The sequence below is a fragment of the Stegodyphus dumicola genome, chromosome 6 (genome assembly GCF_044657685.1).
Source record: "Stegodyphus dumicola isolate Sdum_Otavi_A_Nest chromosome 6, ASM4465768v1".
NCBI classification, from domain to species: Eukaryota; Metazoa; Arthropoda; class Arachnida; order Araneae; family Eresidae; genus Stegodyphus; species Stegodyphus dumicola.
In genome coordinates, this window is record NC_140773.1 from 57,275,956 (window position 1) to 57,296,706 (window position 20,751).

Here is a 20,751-nt window from a genome sequence, read left to right on the forward strand (position 1 = left end):
TAACTTTTAATTGTCCGTAAACAAGGATTGGAGAATAAGTAACAGTTAATCTTTTATTCCTAACATTCTCTCTGTTGCTGTTAATGTGGCATTAGTTTATACATCTCTTTACTGCTTTGTTGAGAATTATTATTTTTAGTCTATATAAACTTTTTTTTTTTCCATTTCTTTCTTTTTATGACATGGCTACAGTAAAATCCCTTGCTTAACATAGAAAGTATTCTGTAGTGTACAATATATTTTACATCACTTAATAGTATTGCATTATGCAGTGTAATGTATAATCCTGTTATTACAATTAATTAATGTTTATCAAGCAAACCATTTATGCATTGTACGTGGCTTCCAGCTCTCCTGATTTTTCATCATGTCACCTAGCCGTAGGTTTTGAAACTTGCCAACATTAAATTTTTAGCCTTTAACTACAAAAATGTTACCCTGCAATAAATGAAACTTATGTTTTGCAGATTCTATTCTGCTTGAATTGATTTTAGCCTAATTTTTCTTTAGTTTTATTTGGTCTGAATTATGTTGGTTCATTGCAGATAACTTCATAAAAATTCAACAAGTATTTAATTAACTAAATTCAACTAAAGTTTATCAATACAATAATGCATACATTAGCATTTAATTGTGTTCATGATGTTTAAAGTATTTCTGTAAATTCAACAATAGAGATTTAAAAAAAGAATTGCTTTACTACCTTAAGTATGCATATTGTGATATCAAGTATGAATAATTCCTGTGAAATAGTTTATGAAGATAATTGCCAACCGAATCATTGATTTGTTTACAATTAAATATTGGTCATTATACTACCATTTAGAATCAGAAGTTTTAGGTATGAAATGTGTAAATTGAATACAAAGTGCACATTATTTTTTATACCCTCAACAAACAGGTTATGTGTCATTTAACAGTATCTGTGCCGAATAACTGGTCACACGAGTGGCTTTATAGTTAAAATGCTTAGAAAATGAAAGGCTATCTTCAACTGATTAAATTGACAAGAATACAAAATTTATGGAAGTGTAACAATCGAAAAATCTTTATTTTCTTGCGGTGAGCACTGAAAATAAATTTAGAAGGAAAAGAGAAAAGTAAGCAAAAATTTGAAGGGGAATTTGACTGTCAGAAATACCAAGGTGTTTCGAAAAGTTGGATACTTTTGAATATACTTTCAGAATACTTCAAGGAATTTGGATGTTCAAAGAGAAAAACACTTGGACGTGTACACCAGCAAATACCATCAACTGAACTTGTGCTAACGGAAAAGACAAAACCAATCATTGCAGATTAAAGTGAAAAGAGATTGGTTTTTGACTATATGTTTGTATAAATTTAAATTATGTTATAGAACATCATATAATCATAAACGGAGGATCCCATGATTTCTTAATCGAATTATTTTAATATTCAGGAATTTATCTAGTGATGTATGTGGATGTCACCTAAAGACATTTTCCCTCTTGATGAAACCAGTCTTTCCTTTCATCTCATGCCTTCAAAATGCTTAGCTTCTAAAGACTGTTAAAGGCTCTGACCAAATACTGATGAAATGGATTATTAAGCTACGGCAAAGCAGGGTTATCTGCTTAAAAGGAAAGATGCCTTCATGAAGAACTTTCTAAGTGAAACCAGCTAGCATAAATAGACGAAATTACAATGAGAAAAACCATGCAACCAGTCCATTCGTCAAGATTCGAACCCCGGAGCAAACTACCGGTGTTCAGCGACTTTACCACTAATTTTAATAATTTTATTTAAAATGAATGTCAGAGATACTAAGATGCTTCAAAAAGTTGAATGCTTTTTAATATACTTGCAGAATGCCTGAAGAAAAAAAAAATTGCATAAAGTTTAGTATTTATTTTAATTTAAAAATCTTATGATGTTTGATTCTTTCGATTTCAAAAATAAAATATGAATAGAGAGTTAAGATCCATCTGATGGTTGATAGCGATGAAACAGGCATTGTGACAGCTATTCTGACAATCACTCTGTCCTTTCGATCTGTTGTGGCCCTAGGTTGACCGCTACCATCATGATGCTGAAATCTGCCATTGTCCACCCATCTTGCCAGCATCTTCTAATCGCCGCATCGCTTTGACTCATGTGATGAGCGATTCTTGAATTTGCCCAATCTGCCTCTTTCAATCCAATGATACGACCTCTTTCAAACTCTGACAGTTGCTCGTAATGAGCTCAAATCCTGTGGCAAGGCATTTTTTCAGTCGTTGAAAGGTATCCTAAATTGCAATGCAACAAAAATTTTTAACAACAGTTCAAGAACAGCTCCCAATACACATCTGCTGGATGTACTGGAGATTGCACTATTAATTCATTGGACACCAAATTTTAATCGTTTGCATATTTGGCCAAAACATTTATGCATATGAAATTTCAAAGCAATAGGATGAGTCCTTCTTGGTGTGTCAATTTTTTTGTTACAGAGTGTATTTTTTTAGAGTCCTTTCTCTTGTTATTAAAATCCCACATATGTTTTTAATCTCAAAATCCTGCAAATTCAAATATATAATGAACAGTACATTTTGTGCATATACAAGAAAACATGACTGAAAACTTCAAATTACTTTACATGTATTCTATAGTCTGAATCTGAATAAAGAAACAAACATTTCTGAGAAATATATTATGGAAATTAGAATTACATAATTTTTCTATGCTTAAATTCCAATTAATTTGTGTTAAAATAATTGGCTGGATTCTAGGAAGTTAATAAGGTATGTCTTTACATCATTCAATTTCAAATGATTAAGTACCACTTTATAGTGTAACTTACGCAATGATCAATGTATAAATACGTATTACATACTGAACATATAAAATGACAAACAGAAGGACCGTTGCATATTGAAAACTTTTCATTTAAAGAAAAAATTTTATTTACAACCTGTACAATAATGCTAAATGAAATGTACTTAATTTTCAAGCTGATGTTGAGAAATTCTACGTTTCACAAGATTTTTTAAGAAAAATTCCCCTGCAAGTAAGATAAAAATAAATTAGAGCACTGTGCAATTAGAAAAAATACATTTGAAGCAAATATTGCAATAAATACTGAATATTACCTGCTTTATACGATGATCGGACTAAAGGGCCACTGGCTGTATAAAGAAATCCCAACTGGTTTCCATACTCTTCCCAGTATTTATATTTATCAGGTGGGAGATATTCAGCTACCTGCAAAAGAAATGAAAAACATTTTGGAACCATTCTTTGATGTCTGAGAAGTAATTTGCTTTCCCTCTCTTCTGGCTTAATTTGTATATTTAATTATACAAGGCATTATATATAACAACATTTAATTATAAAAGTTACATGTATTCCAGTGTTTCCTAAGAACCCAACTCATGCAATTAATCTCAAGAACCAGCCACCTCTCTCTCCGGAACAAACTCCTGCTTTTACAAGTACCATCATGCCGATCCTAACATATGCAGCTCCCATTTGGGCCACAGCAGCCAATTCCCACCTTAAGAAGATTCAAGTTTTTCAAAACGTCACGCTTCGCATCCTAACTAATACTCACTGGTATGTTCGCAATGAAGTACTCCATTCTGACGTCAAAATTCCTCCACTTGATGCTTTTTTCAAGCATGTTTCGGCTAAATTTTTTCAAAGAATAGAACAGATTAGTAACCCAGTTTTGCATGCCATTCCAGCTTACAATCCGGCAGAACGTAGTTCTGCCAAAAGACCTAGGACCGTCATGGACAGAACTTACAACATCTTCCCTAGAAAGCCTAAAAGGGTTTGCTTGCTTGACTAGGGAACCTAATCTGAAATAATTACCAGTACTTCACGGCCTAACCCAGCTACACTTAATTGTTCTCACCCCCCAGACCTAATCTGGCTTCGTTTCACGTGTAAACATCCCCGTGCTGCTTTATAATATTTATACCTTCCCTTGCCAAGACCTTTTCTGCCAGACTTCAACAATATTTATTTTTATTTTTAACTTAATTAGTATTAAAATTAATTATCTAAATTCCATAAAATAATTACTTAGAATATTACTTTAAAAATCACGTACTGCTGTAATTTACAATACCTAACTGCTCCAGAATTTAAATTACAATTTAATCTGCAATACAAGCTTCATTTCTGCCTGCACTTCAAATTCGCCCTTCGGTTCTTCCCCGATCAAGATCTACTCCAGTTTTTCCTACAGTTAACTTTAATTCTCTTCCTCCGCAACCGCGCTTTTTCGACTCTTTCTCCTTCTTCGGTCAATGACCTCATTCCCCCCACCCTGACCACCCCAAGGCTCTTAGCTCAATGCTTGAATACAGGTATCTTACCTTTCCTGAGGCCCGGATTACCGTGCCTCACTCTATCAGCTGATTCGTCTCCATAGCAACCATCCACGCATTTTGCGTTTCGGTTGCCTCTCTATTGTTATCTATGACTCACGACGGGGGGCTAAATGCCTTCAATTGTGATGAAAGCTTGTTCTCTCCTCCTGTGTCCAAACAAGAGGACTCTCAACGATTCTTGAATTTTAGCTTATCTGCTTTTTTCATCAACTTTAGCGACTGCTTCTCTCTTAATTATTTCATTTCTCTGAACGATGATGTTCAGGTTATTGCAATTGTTTGCAAAGGTACTCCGTAATTCAAACGCCTTGGTCCTTGGTCCAGTGTTTCCAAAATGGCCAACCTTAAGCTCATGGTTCCTTTTATGTTTAAACAGAATTTATAACTGTAACAGATGGGCATGAGTTATTCTTAAAATGGAGCATCTGTTCTAGGTCATGTGATGCGAGATTTGCAAAAATCTAAACATTCCTTTTTTTTTTTTTTTTTTTCTTTTTTTTTAACAGGTCATGTGACACAATGAACTTTAGTTAGGACTTGGAAAAATTCACGCATGCTATGTAAACTTAAGAACTCTCTCACTTTTGTTAATTCTCAAATATTTGGTGTTCATCATACTTAATTGTCTTAATTATTAGCCCCAAGATTCTTTAATAATGGATAAGAAGAAATATGCATTTTATATAACAATATTAATACTACTGAAATTCAAGATTTTCATTAAAAATATTTTTGAAATTTCACAAATACTGCTTTTTTTGGCTGATACAGTCTGATTAATTGTTATAATAAAAAAATTTTAACATGACAAAAATTATACACATGAACAGAAAATTATTATTATAAATTAATAAAAATATATGTGGAACTAGTATTTCAAAACCATTCAACTTTATATTTCATTATGCTCTTCTGATGCTTTTCTTCAGTACTTTCTAAGAATTTAATAATCACTGAACCTCAAATAACCAGTACTAAAGGATTTAAAAAATAATTTGTAAAGTAGCTATAAAAAGCACTATGTCTAAAAAGAAATTGTTCATGCGTGGAAACAGCTTAAGAGAGGAAAATTCATTTTGGATGAATAAGAGGGAATATATAAATATTATGATTCTGTAACTGTTTGGAAGTTTAAAAAAATATTTTGAAACAATTTGTTGCAATTCGTGTTTTTCCAGAATTTTTGACATTGAAGCATTTCATCTAAATATTTTACAGGTAGTTAATAAAATTAACACAAATAACATGAATTGTTATACACTAATATTCCAAATGTTGGCAAAATCATACCAACCACTTGAAAAGTAATTAGTCTTACTTGTCTTTTTCTACAATACGCAAAGATTAAACACAGTCTCAAACTCCATATTATACAGTAAAGTACCAAATTAGTTACACACGTAATAAATTACACTATTAAATATTCCATTTTTATGGTTTTAACTACTATTGAGAAATTGGTGTGTAGTTTAGGCTGCAAACTTCTCAAAGATAATTTTGTTTCCCAAATTCAATGCTTAGGAAAATTTGACTGATATTAATTTCACCAAAACTAGATATATTATACAGCACATGTAAATGTGATCCATTTCTTTCAAATCAGCTGGCTACTTTCATTCTTACTATCTAACTGCGTTTTTCAATGTTTCATGTTTGCAAAATATTTTCTTTAATGATACATAACTTCACTGTAAGAGAATTAGAAACATTTTCTGTTGGAAGGGAGGAGCATTTCATAGTTCTGAGAGAACAAAAATTGACAACATCTGCTTTGTTATTTCATAAATCCCACATATTAAAAATGAAACTATTAAATGTGTAGGCAAGATACATTTAGACTCAAACAATAAGATTAGCAAGTGGCTTGGTTTATTTGGGCTAGTGTTATCTTCCTGTGAGGAGGGATACCTTCGTGGAAGACTTTTTATAAGGTAAACTGACTTGTATCCACATTACACATGAAGAAAACTATGAAAACGCCCATGTAGCCAGCCCATCCACTTAAAATCAAACCCACGTCAACCTACTAGTGTTCAGTGACTTTACCACTCTGTCATAGGTGGGCCAGATTAGCATGTGGAAAATGAAGGCTGAAGGCATAATTGTAATATGGAAGTACATCTGAAGCCAGATGAAGTTCCCAATAGCAATGAATATGCAAGTATCATATAGTCTGTGTAAATATAATATATATATCAAAACCGTAAATTAATAATTTACTAGAAGCATATTAAATGATGCTAAAATTGTATAAAGAAACCTATTACATTTTAAAATTATGAATACAAAAAATTAAAGATGATCCTTTACTATTCTTGCATCTTTTGTTTTATAATTTATATAAACGTCATACACTAATCATATTGAAATTTAATACATTATAGATTATTCATATTTTTATGTTGTAAACCGACTTCTTATAGGGTAATAATCTGTAACATCAAATAATATATATATTATAACATATGTGTTATATAATGTATAAAAAACAAACATTTACCTTCAAATGCTTTTTAGTAGGTTGCATGTATTGTCCTAACGTAAGACAGTCTACGTCAGCCTTCCTAAGATCTATAAAATAATTTCTTTGTAATATAACCTTTTTTTAAATACAATCTTTACATTTTTACTCTCATTCTCATACTTCTCATTTTCATATATGATTTTTTTAAATTTAATAATTTATAAAAATCATATATGAAAATGAGAAGTTTTTACATATGGAAAGTACTAAGCAGAAAATATTTTTAAAGTTCCAAGAAAAAATATAACATTTTATTGCTACAAAAATTTAAGTACTTTTCATTATCTGCACTCCTACCAAAAAATTATGAACTCGCTGGCAACTTTGCAAAGCATTCCGGAACTCATTTGCAACTGATTTTTTTTTTTTTTTTTTTTTTTTTTTTTTTTTTTGCCAAGCTAATGCACAGAAGATAACAGTCATTTTCAAAATGACAGCACACTAAAAATTCCATTCAAAAGCAATTGATCAATAAAACTGAAAAGGCAAGAAATATTGGTAATAAAAAACACACCTTTTCTGAGTAATTCTTCTTTGTTGTGCTGATGTTCTCCCCATGTATACAGTGATCTGTTTTCACAAAAATTTCACAGAACTGCAGACACTTGGCATTGTGCACTGAACAAAACAGACATGCTACACGTATATCTGTGTTGCTACATAATATTTAGAACAAACATACAATTTTGCCTCGTGAATACTTTTTCACAAGTTTTCAGTGGAGATGTGGATAATCAGAAAGTACCAAATTTTATTAAAGAAAATCTTTCAAAATCACTTTTTATTGCTAATCTGATTTTTAAAAAGTCTTTACACTATATACACCAGTTCATATTCTTTCTTAACTTATTGATATTCATTCTGTTAAGATGTCCAAGATAAAAGGTTTCATATTTATATTACACAATCTGCCGTCTTATAGATATTCCACCTCGCTGTGTATGTCTTTTGTAATTTTATGTTCCATGACATTTTTCATCTTGCCTTTCACTTAAATTACTAAAATTTTGCAGGAGATCTAAATAGTTATTCAAATTTAATACTCATACTGCAACTGAGCTTATTGAAATTAATATGCCTAACTATGACTCTCATTTGTATTTGCCTAGAAGATAACTCATAACTAAAAATAAATGATAAGGTGCGAGGCTTAACCATGTTCACTGAGTGTATGAAATTCTTATACAGTGATTTACTTGTGGATGCTTGAACATTACAGTTGTCAGCTTCTCATGCTCAGTTCAAGGAATTTATTTGATATATAAGTTAAGCACCTAATCTATTTTATTAAAAATTACTTCAAATTGTTTCATCAGCCATAATTTGATATGTAATAATGGCATGATGACAGTGGTATAGCTCCAGATAGGAAAGATTAGGGAATGCCTTGGGGCCCATTTTATATTTGAATATTCAGAAATATATATATATTCAGAATTATATATATACATACATACATAAATTAGTAAATTTGGTGCTGAATTCCATCTTTGATATTTTATATGTCAGATTTAATTTTAAGTTTCTTGAATAAATTATGTTATTAATTATAAAAGCGTTTTATATCTTCTTTTTGAATAATATAAAAATTAGAAATAAAATTTGAATGCCACAGCAACCTATCTTGTTCGCTGTTAATTCCAGTACTGCATAATGAATTCTTTTGTTTACAAGTATTAACCAATCTGCAGTAAAGTAGCATTGTGATCAAATATGTATTCACAGTCTAAACAAAACTAGCCCGTTGTCTTATAATCATTTGCATTTGTTTTTTACATTTGAACATAATAAGGTTTATTTGTCTGTATGGGGCAGCCCACCTACCTGACCACAAATGGCTCTATGACTTAATAAAGTATTAAAAAAAAGCAAAAAACTGCTATTATATATGTGCATTTGATGAAAGGGGCAATCAGACTGGCTAAGTGCTTGCATCCTACAGCAGTCTATGTCCTATATTTAGTTCTGCATACTCTTATGAACTGCTTTATTAGTTGTTGGTTGGCAAATAAAATTTGAGGATAAGAAATATTAAAATAATTATAACAACTGATAAAACACTATATATATTATTAGTTAAACTGGATGAGAAAAAAACAAATGAATGGAGCCTAAAAATAAAAAGGGGGAAAAAAACCAGGCAGAAGAAAGAAAAAAAAAGCTCTCAAAGTTAGAGACGACTTCATTATTAAAACATCACATTTAGAAAAAAATCTATATATCTCTGACAGTAGCATTAAACAGCCTGAACAAAAAACTATACTATCCGCAGAAGTATCCTTTTGTTGTCCTATTTATGCCATCAAAAATTGTGTTAACTTTCTGTAGGCATAGTGAAGATATAAATAGTAGCTAAAATGGGAATTTTTTATTGCATGCTAAATTATTAACTAAATATTACAATATTATTAAATTTATTTTTGAAATGCCAATAGGAAGTGAGCAATATTTGAGCCCTACCATGTAAAATGAATTAATTCAATGTGCTGATCATAATTTAAAACAAATTTTGGTGAAATAGAAATAGCTGCATCTCCTTTTTATTCTTTATTATTAAGTGCTACTTAAGATATATTGAAGAGCAATCAAATTAGTGTTATTTTAAGACATGTCCATATTGCAGGAGATGACCATTCAGAACTCATAAATTTTATAACTCAAGAAACATTTCTCAGATTTTAAGCTGTAAAAGATAATTTTTCTGAAGGACTGAAAGAACTCATTCTGAATTTCTTAAATGGAAAAGAAATTACAAATAAAAAAAAATTTTTTTTAATCTGAAAGCCTTCAGATTTTACATAACGCCCAAAGGGGCCTTTTTTTTTTTAACATTTTGTGTGTTACCTTTATTTATTAAATATCCAGTTCTTTGCACTTAAACCATAAAATTCAATTCAACAGCAATATTGGAAAATAATTTTAAAATTAGCATATCTTTAGAATTTCCAATAGACAGTCTTGTGCGTTGGAGATTAAAATGTCTCTTTTTTTTTTTTTTTTTCTGTACAGTGTTGTCATTGCTCGCTTTGAAATTGTGGAGTTTGTTACTCAAAAATTTGTTAAGGTGTTAGAAAATATGAAACTGATAAAAAACAAATTCCAAATTATGACTTCCAGATGTCAATATTTGGTGGAGGATTACGTAATTAAAATTTGATGGCTCCGGGTAACATTGTTTATCACAATGTGAGAAACTTACATACATTTATGCAGATTCTTCATTATATAATTTCTTTAAATATAACACAGGGCGATAATATATTGTGGAAATAATTTGAAAAATGAAACGAACCTTTAAGGTTTTTGACGCAAAATGCCAAAACAAAATTAATAGCCCTTCTGGGCTGATACTCTTCAGGTTAAAAATATTATGAGCACAGATTTCATAATGCTTATGTTATGAATGGTCTCTATAATGGCTTTCGGCAAAAGATAAAACTATTCAGCCAAATACAGAATATGTTCACTGCACGTCTCACAAGCATTAATGAAGCTGCAAATGTGGTACAGAAATTACATAATTTTTATACATTACAAAATATGCATTTATTCTATCAGAAAAAGTATAAACCAGTGGGCTCTGTTAAAATTTTAAGTCCAAATCAGAAATATTTTTAAAAAACTCAACATTTTTTATCAGGTAAGATTAATTTGCTAAATGCAGTAAAACTATGTTAGAATGATATCCTGAAAATTTAAATGATATACACTTTAAAAACAATAAAAAAGAGGAATGGAAAGAAGTGCAGCAGATAAAAAAAGAAAATAGCAAATTTTGAATTTATTGTTTTTTGTATATTAATATATAAATGTTTATTAAGATTGTTACTCTGATTTGAGTTTGTTTCTTATTAAGATAAATCTTGAACTGCTTGAAAATATTAAATAAAACGCAATTATTTGACTAAAATGGATTTTCAACTCATAATTACCTATGCTTATATGCTTAAGTGTGTGTGTGTATATGTAATATTTTGGCAGTCAGGCACTTGAATGAAGCTTGGCAATGAAACGACGACACAGCAGAATTTAAATTTTCAGCTCCATATCTTTATTCAAGTAAAAAAGTATATTATCACTCTTTACTAAATAAGATTAAATTCAATACGTCATAGTATTCTAACATAGGAAGGCAGATGAGCAGCAGCACAGATCTTAGTAGCAAAGGGGGAAAGCGATCTCTCTCTCTCTGTTGCAAAATGGCGCGAGTTCTCTATTTATAGAAGCGGTTACATATGTTCAGTAGTGATTAAGAGTTGCCGACAGGAGGCGCTGCTAGCGCGTTATACTCTCGACCTACGTAATTTGAATTGAGTGTTCTTTTGTTTTGTGTACTTGTTGTAACAGATCTTACAGTTTTGTGATTGAGAATTTGAAATGTTTTGGAGCCAGATCGTTCCTCTACAGCAACAAAATGATTAATAAAAGTATAATAAAGTAAATATCTTTCTGATGATAATCTTTGTTATTAAATACGAAGTCAACCAGCTCCTGAGTACAGTTCAACATAATAGGTTGGAATGTTTTCGAAAGTACTGGTCTAGGGAAAAGATCCTGAAATTGCGGAAAGTTAATTAGAGGTTGCTTGTTTGCATACAGCAAAGCCGTCCTATTATATATAGTCAAAAGTCATTAATCCGGACTTTCGGCGAATCCGGATTATCGATTTTTCCGGATTATAGATCATCAGTTTAAATCTGGTAAGATGGCATGCAGAAATTACAAAATTAAAAATATGAAACCGTAATTTATGAAATAAAGAACAATTATGATCTAAAGGGTATCAAAATTTACAAAAAGAAAAAGCTTAATATTTATTTGTTTACTTTATTAAACATTTCTTTCAATGTAAGTTGTTTAAGTTGCTTCGTTTCATGTGTTAATACTTTCTCTTTTATTCTATTAAACAGACATAATTTCTTGTTTAATTACAAAGTTCCACAGTTCAAGTCCTATAATTGCTGTTTCGAGAATACCGACTCAAATTAGTCGGTATTAGCCAATAATACAATGCTAAACAACTATAATACAATGCCAACAATGCTAAAAGGTAATTAAAATTATGCCCCATAATTTGATTAGTCAAACAAAATTTTTTCGTTTTCTATAACCTCTGTGTCACTTTCTTCACTATCAGAAGCGAATTATAATGACGAGGAACTTGATTTAAATCATATCAAAGACGGAGTACATCGAGATGAAAAACTACATTTAGTAGGGAATTATAAGCCAAATAAAATAAAAACATCTGCCCTGAAGATAAGGATAGTGCTGACAGATCAACTTCCAATTCATTGCGCGCCGCGGCGACCCCCCCCCCCCTTGCCGCAGAGCAGCGTGAAATTGATAAACAGATTTCGGATTTTGAAACATACTTTCACTTTGTAGATCCTTTACATATTAGTAAATATATATCGGAAATTCTATTTGACATAATCGAAAGTTCAAGCTTACTTTTATAAAATTGCTCTAACAGTCTGCAAAAAATAATAAGCCGGATCCAATTCAAAGATTAAGGAACAACGCAATCTGAAAAATTAACTGAATTAGATAATTTTAGCTTAGCTTATACCGTCCGTTATACGTTAAGTGTGCATGCGTAAATGTATTATGCGCATGCACACATGCATATTCGCAGCCGTAAGTGTCTTATGCGCACGCGTAAATGCCTATGCGCATGCGCAGAAAGTTTGTAGCTTTGAGGTCCGGATTATGGGTGTCCGAATTAACGACTTCTGACTGTATATAATTAAATGTCATATTAGCATAGATAATTATAAATTGAAACTCCATTGTAATGAGAATGAATTTAGAAGTACTGATGTAGGAACACTGAGATGTAGAAATGCAGAAATACTAATTGTGAAGCACATACAATTCACAGAATGTAGTAAAGTATATTGAGAAAGTATATTGAAGAGGATAATTCTGATTGCATAGAAAGCTAATCCATAATGAATAGGAAACTTGACAGTCAAGGCGGATTAAATTCCATTTTTATTTAAATTGACATTTGTGGCTCCCCAATTTACATGGCACTCTAACTGTGCCTATTTCCAGAACATTTACATTTTTGTTACTATTGCAATAGGAAGAAAGCATAGCAAAACAGCATCCAAGCAGCACAGATGTTGAAACTAAAAGGTGCATTTATCCAATATGGAAGATGACCAAGAGGAAGGTTGGTTTAGGTCAGAAAGGTTTCAGTTCTCAAAATTTTGAATTCAAGTTCTGAATAAGCTATATCATCAGCTTTATGCAAAATCTGTGGCATAGATGAATCTAGAAATGGCACAGTCAGGAAAATTACTACTACTTTGGGAATACAGAGAGGAATTATCCAATTAAAAATGAATAATTAAGAAACTATTAATAAATTTAATTATGAAGCTGAATTACACATTTTTATTCTCTCTCTCTATATATATATATCAGGGTATATGCTTCTTTTTATAAGTAATAATGGCAACACGCTCACGAGCAAGATCATATGACCATTTTCGGCACACGAGATACTATAGTGGAATGTAATTTAATGTTTTTATATAATTATTAAGATTTTCTAATTGGCAACATGATGTAATGTTTTTGCATAGTTATTAAGATTTGCTGTGTGGCAACAGCGAGTGGAGTTCAAAAAGTTGTTCCTTGGATTGTTTCATGATAAGTGTTGCCTTATTTCTTAAAAAGCTTGTTATTTTTATGTCAAAACAATAAGTAATATGTTGCAAATAAGTATGGAAATTATAAAAATAAATATGCTTTTTCCTTTTAAGACCAAAATAAGCATTTGCTCTGGCTGTTTAGTTTCGATTTCGTTTTTCCATCAATGCCCACAATGCTAAAAGGAAACGATGAAGTTTGAAAAACAAAAATAACTCTGAATTCTTTTTTGCTGACTAGTGTTATTTACATCTGAATATGATTTTTAATAAAAAAACATACAACTACTGAAAAAGTTAATTGCCAAAGTTAAGCAAAATATAATTCTGTATATGCAGAATTTTCTTTTTTAATATGTATCTTCAGCAACTTTGAAAAGCAGTTAATACCTGAAATTGAAAAAAACTGATCCCATATTTACAGTAAAAATTTGAATTATAATTTACAGACCTTCCATAGTTGCTTTAACCATATCGTCTGTTTCTCCAAAACCAAGCATAATGGATGTTTTTGTAATTAATTGTTTTTTTACTCTTTTGGCATGTCTAAGGACTTCAATTGATTGTTCATAATTTGCTCTTGGATCTCGAATGTATCTAAAACAAAAGTTATCAATTTAGAAACAACTCGTATATTATATAATAATATTGTTGCATGTGTACGGGTTTGTAATAAACTAGATGCGCAAGTCCGATGAAAAGTGACTAAAATTTATTATTATCAAAACAAATTAAAAAAATGCTTAAATTTCTAGATATGCATACAATATTGCAATATCTCACAGTAGTTATATTTTAAACTACACTAGAACATTCAAAAGAACTTAATTCAACACAGAGAAAGTTAATTCAATTTTGCCACAAATTCGCTACAATCATTAAAAGCAAAAAAATAAACAACTTAACTCAGATGTTTTTCTCCCACTTTTTAATCAGGATGAGATTATTCTGGCATTTTCTCAATTTTTCTCGAAAAGAAAAAGTGCACAATTACGAGATATCTACTTATTAAATGAGCGTGCTCCTGTATTTTTAATTTTTCCGGCATAGTTTTCTCTTCAAATAAGTCTCATGCTGCATTGCACAGTAATATAAAACAATTTTAATTAATTCTATTTAAAAATAGCTAAATCAATACAAAAAACATAACACTGCCCCCTTCCCAAGGACTGCATGTCCTGGGCAGTACAGTCCCTCGACAGGAAGCTAAACTTACAACTAAGGCTTCAGTGCAATAATATACATTACAAATACAAACAATATAAACAATAATTGCAATAGTAACTTAAAACAATTCAAATGCAGGTAGCCCTCCTACAACACGATATCCTGTAACACAGTTTCGCTATAACATTATTCATAAATTGTTCCTACAACATGGTTTCCCTACAACACAGTTTTGCTCTAACATGATAAGAAAATTGCCCAAGCAATCTAAGAAATTTAACGAACTCCGCACGAATTTTCTCCATATTATAAAAAGCACCCATATATCATTTAACACATAAGAATCCTTGTTTCGTAAATTCAGCCAGCTGTCCTCCAAGATCTGCTACCTGTCCTAACAAATGTCCTCAGATGAACAAATGTCCACAGATACGAATGAAGAAACCTCACTATGGCTGAAGGTGAACAACATGAGGTCACAATAAGTACTCTAAAACACACAACCTGCACGTTTGGCTTCCAAAATTCGAATCCTCGTCTCCATGGCCTGAAAACAAAAGTGTTTCACACTGCTACTCAGCAGTCTGCGCCGAGGCACGGTGTGTTAAAGAATAACTTTTTCGTCTTTAAGACATTAAGTTTCAGTCTCCAAACATGTCCGATAAAGATAAAAAACAACATTTAAGAGGAAATTCATTTCTTTAGAAGTACAGATACAAATCTTGGACCGTCTTTTAAAAGGAGAAAAGGCATCTCACATTGGAAAAAGTTTTAATTGGAATGAAGAAACAGTCTAGACCTCTTAAGGAAAATGAAAAAGAAATAAGAAGTGCAGTTGTTGTAGGATCTTCAACATCTGCAAAACGTGCAGCTCGCCCACAGGGCACCAGCAATGGAGAAGATAGAAAAGGCACTCAGCATTTGGATTGATGATAGCTGTCAAAAATGAATTTCATTGGATGGTAATATCATTAAACAAAAAGCACTCAAAATTTTCAAGCACCTCAAAGAACATGAAGAACTCTTTGTCAACCCAGATTTTCTGGTAAGTAAAGGTTGGTTCAAAAATTTCAAAAAGCATTTTGCAATTCATAGCATAATCATTCAAGATGAATTTGCATCGGCTAATTGTGAAGCTGCTAGGACGTTTCCTGAAAAATTTCAAAATATTATAGAACAAAGATACACAGCAGTTCAAGTTTTCAATGCCGACAAAACTGGGCTTTGGTGGAACAAAAATGGTTTTCACTATGGTTCAAACTCCGCTCCGCAATATGATCATTAATTTGTTTCCTGCGTCGTTGCTGGGAAATGGTCTTATTTTCTGCAACCTGGGGTGTTCTGAAATTCCTTCATATGTGGCCTTCAGCTCCAGTTCCAGCACTATGGTTTCTTGTCACTCCTTTTCCGTCACATGGCAATTGATAGTCTGTTTAACTCCTCTGTCTTATTTTCCGTGCTCTGGGGCATTCTGCAGTTCTTTCATAGGTGCCCTCCAACACTGCAGTTCCAGCACTTTAGGGTCAGTTTGTTTTCACCAATATTCTGTTTCAAGGCATTCACTGGTCTTGTCGAATCATCTGCTTTATTTTCCATGCCTGGGGTGTTCTGCAATGCCGTCGTATGCAGCCTTCAGCACCACATCTCCAACACCTTAGAGCCCGTCTGTTCTCACTCCTACTCTATTAAAGTCTTGATTTGTCTGGATAGCGAGCCCTCAATTGATCCACTGCCTCTTGGACTTGCACAGCTCTGACTGGGTAGCAATCTCTAAGAGTTGCTTGCTGCACTGCCTCAAATTTCACAGCGTACAAAAGAGAGCGCTTTTTATGTCCTTCACGTCCGCCATTCACACAACGTTCTGTATTTTTAAATCCCGAATGCCATCGACGAAGTATTGCAGTGACAGGATTTCCCTTGTTTCTGTCGGGCACTTTGAAAGTCTAGGTGAGATAGCCTTTCAACATCCTTGGCGAGCTCCTGGAGTGTTTCTGTTGGCTTCTATTGACTGGATTTTAACTAAAGCCTGCTGCAGTCTTTTAAACAATTCTTGCCAAAGTGCAGCTCCAATGCCCCAGAAAGGGCTTCAAAATCTAGCCTTTTGTTTTTGGATTTATCTGAAGGATATCCCTGCATCTGCTCCCAGAGAAGTGGCGAGACGACAAGCCTTAGCTTGGGGATCCCATCCATTTGCTTCCGCCACTATAGAAAACAGTGTCTTATATACTTGCCAGGAGGTCTTTCCATCATATGTGGATAGCTTTAGAGAGGGACGAGTAGGCATCGGTAAAAATTTAAAACCGCTAAAATTGCTTCCTATTGTCGCTATGCATTTCTTTAGTGTGTCAACTTTTTGGTGACGACAGCAGAAACTCTGTCTTCAGTTTGTTGTTCAATATGTCCTTGGATGGTAGAAACACTTTTTTCAGTTGGTTGTTCCATTTCTTGTTGAACAGTTGAAACTCTTCCTTTGATCCGTTGCTCCACAGTCAATACTCTCTCTCCTATTTGATGTTTGACAGAAAAAACTTTATCTTCAATTTGTACAACTTTATTTTGGACAGTGTCAATTCTGCCTTCCATAGCCTCAAATTTGTTTTCTGTTATACAGATGATTTCTCTTTTGATTTCCTCTTGGCCCACTTCATTTCATCTTTAATAGCTTCCATCTTTCTTGAACAGCTTTCATTACCTCTTTAATAAAATCTTGACCAGCTTTCATCTTTTCTTAAACTGCCTTCATCTCTTCCTTGAATGAAGCAAAGGTTGCTATCAATTGCCTTAATTGTTCTTCCATCGCTCTTGTAATTGGCATTCAAAATCCCACTTCTGACACCAAAAAGTGTTGCATGCATAAAATGGGTTCGTAATAAATTGAATGCGCAAGTCTGAAGAAAAGTGAATAAAATTTATTATTATCACAACAAATAAAACAAAATGCTTAAATTTCCACAGATATGCGTACAATATTGCAATATCAAACAGTAGTTATATTTTAAATTACTAGAATGTTCAACAGAAGTTAACTGAAAATGGAAAAAGCTAATCTGATTTCACTGCGAATTTGCTACAATCATTAACAGAAAAAAAATAAACAACTGAACTGAGATGTTTTTCTCCTACATTTTATAAGCTTTTTAATCAGCATGAGAATATTCTGGCATTTTCTTGATTTTTCCTGAAAAGCAAAAAAAGCGTACAATTACGACATCTATTTATTACATGCGCATGCTCCTGTATTTATAATTTTTCCAGTGTAGCTTTCTCTTCAAATAAGTCTCATGCAAATTGCACAGTAATATAAAACAATTTTAATTAATTCTAATTAAAAATAGCTAATTATCTGTATGATTTAATAATAATAATAATCTATTATTTTTATTATTAAATCATACAGAAACTGTAACACTATATTCTACTGCACATGCATTTTCTGGTTAAATGGTATAATGCTGAATAGATGTTGTATTGATGTGGCATTTTCAGTTATTTTTTAATCTACTACTGGATATTTTTTTTTACATAAACACCAGAAAAACATTATGTAAGACACTCTCATTGGCATTACCAAAATATTACAAACAATTTTACGTTTACATATAAATGTCTTAATATATATAAATGTCTCTAAAATAGAAATGTCTTCATATTTTAGAAGAATAAATATTTAATATTAAAACAGTATGCTAATTGTGTATTACTTTTAATACATTAAAATTGTTAGCTAACTTAATATTAACTCTGTTTTCTAAAGGTAGAAATAAGACACCTTTATTTAAAACAAACTATGTGTTATAAAGCATTTCCATTCCATTTCATACAGAATTTGTGAATGTTTGAAATACTTTTCAAATAAAATATGGGGATACTTGTACATTTCAATTATCTCTGATAATATAGTCATGACTATATAATTGGCATCCTCAGTGGCATTTCCATTTACTTTGATTTGCTGTAACAACTTCAAGGAGACTGCATATTATTTATCTTTTAAATTAATCATGACTTAAAAATAATTAAAGGTGAATTGGTTGTAAATTTTTTGTCACTTATATTTTTTTACAATGATTCATATTATCTCACTCTTAAGGTTTAAATCAACCTTTCAGTTCTCTAAAACTCTACCTGTCAATTTATTTTCTGTAACTTGCAATAAATATCACTCCTAACATTTGAGTCATCCCTTACAATAAGCTTTCTTCAATTCATTCAAAACAATCAATTATGTTACTTAACATAAGAATAAAGATGCATAATGAGTAATGCCTCTGCATCCACAAATTCAATTACCCACAATTTATTGACCTGAAAATATTTTTAAAATTAAGGTTAACAACTTACAAACTGCAGTAAGTTTCCCAGACATACCTTTGAAGAGGTTCAACAGTTTCAATATTATGAGCATATACTTCTAAGCCACTTAATGCTACTACCTCTACAGCATGTAAATCACCTCTAAAATCAGGAGTTAGGCATTCCACTAATATTGTTGGTTTCCTATTTAAAGAAATAATTAAATAAAATAAAAATATAATATTTACATTAGTTTTTAATGTAGAATTTTACAAAACGATTTCAAATTTTACATCTCTAACCACTAAGAGGGAATTGCATAATAAGGAATGATAAAGTACAAAATAATCACTTAATAAGAAATAAACAATACATATTATACTGTTAAATAAATATTGTTTATAAATGTTACTAATAAAACAATTCATTGACTATCACATTTTTTAATCAAGAATAAACTAAATAAGTATTAGCTATGAAAACTAATGAATTGGCTTTATATGTTCTAATTTCAGCCCATCTGTAATTTAATATTGAAACAATAAAATTAAGCAGGAATGAAATAAAAATTCATGAATCTAATAAAAAAAACTTTTGGTATGCACATTAGATTACAATAGTTTTCATTAAAAATGAATGCATAATTTATGCAGGTTATTGATAGAAAAGGAGATGAGAAAATGAATTTGAAAAATAAAATATTTAAATTTGATGCACACAAAAAAACTTATGCAAACTTGATATGATAATCAAGTTGACACAATTCAATGAAATAATACTATTACTTGTTTTACATGAATGATTAATTAGCTAGTGCAATTCCCTTATATTATTCATTTTGTTGCAGTTATAAATTTGTTTGAAATCTGACAGCATTGTTAAGCTACGTTATAATTAGGATTTTTTAGTAAAATGTTAAAACACTGCTTGAGCAGCAATTAAGTTTTAAGAATTCACACATTTTGTTAGCAAAATTCACTAAATGACATCAGATTTTAATAAATGGTCAAATCTACCACCCTTTTCTTGGCAGCAATTAAAAAAAATTCTTATCTTGTTAGCAGAAAAAGATTTCTTCTATTTTACTTCCCTCCTCCAATTTCAAATCTGAACCTAGAGCAAAGGCTAAAAAAGCTAATTGCTAATAAAAAAATACCAGCTAGTTTCAGCCATATTTCTTTTCATAAACATTAAAATGATAAAAATACATTTTCACTATTGAAAAATCGATTATAAAAATGCATTTGATTAGAAAATATATAAATTAAAGCTAGTTAAAAAAATTTTAAGAATTAACAAGTTTTTAACAAAGACTATTTATTTATATACTTACTGAAATAAGCAAAATATTTCTAAATTCATGAAACAAACTTAATAAAAGAACACACCAAGATGAGCATTTATTGCAATACAATATATGGTAGGAAATGACACAAGAAAATGATACAAAGTGCCATTTTTATGTTCTTTATAAGTGTATGTTTTCAGAAATCTCATTAGTTGCAAAACATAATTTTCATATGTTAGATCAATTTACAAATGCTCAGAAAACAGAAATGACATCATGTATGCAAATGCCAATTGCTACAGAACAGTGCAACAAAACCTGTATCCTAAATAGCTTTCCTACAATGCAAATGGCAAATTATAAATCATTTCAGCATTAATACTGCCAGTTTCACAAAATATAAGCATTCTGTGTCAGCATGCATTACAGAGATCATTCAAAAAGTGCAAAAAGCCCTGAAATGAAAGAACATTAAAA

At 31.2% G+C, this 20,751-nt stretch overlaps 1 protein-coding gene across 3 annotated transcripts in view; it reads right to left on the minus strand.

Annotated features, from left to right (window-relative positions):
• Window positions 1-2,867: 2,867 nt before the first annotated feature.
• Window positions 2,868-20,751, minus strand: part of Las (lipoyl synthase, mitochondrial) — a 46,652-nt gene continuing 28,768 nt past the window's right edge. For all 3 annotated transcript variants that reach the window (XM_035364027.2, XM_085818331.1, XM_035364034.2), the window contains 5 exons: window positions 19,062-19,190; window positions 13,978-14,123; window positions 6,841-6,911; window positions 3,093-3,204; window positions 2,868-3,004 (listed from right to left, as the gene is read on the minus strand). In XM_035364027.2, coding sequence (XP_035219918.1) covers window positions 2,943-3,004; window positions 3,093-3,204; window positions 6,841-6,911; window positions 13,978-14,123; window positions 19,062-19,190 — 520 coding nt within the window. In that variant the 3' untranslated portion in view covers window positions 2,868-2,942. The remainder of the gene's footprint in view (window positions 3,005-3,092; window positions 3,205-6,840; window positions 6,912-13,977; window positions 14,124-19,061; window positions 19,191-20,751) is intronic.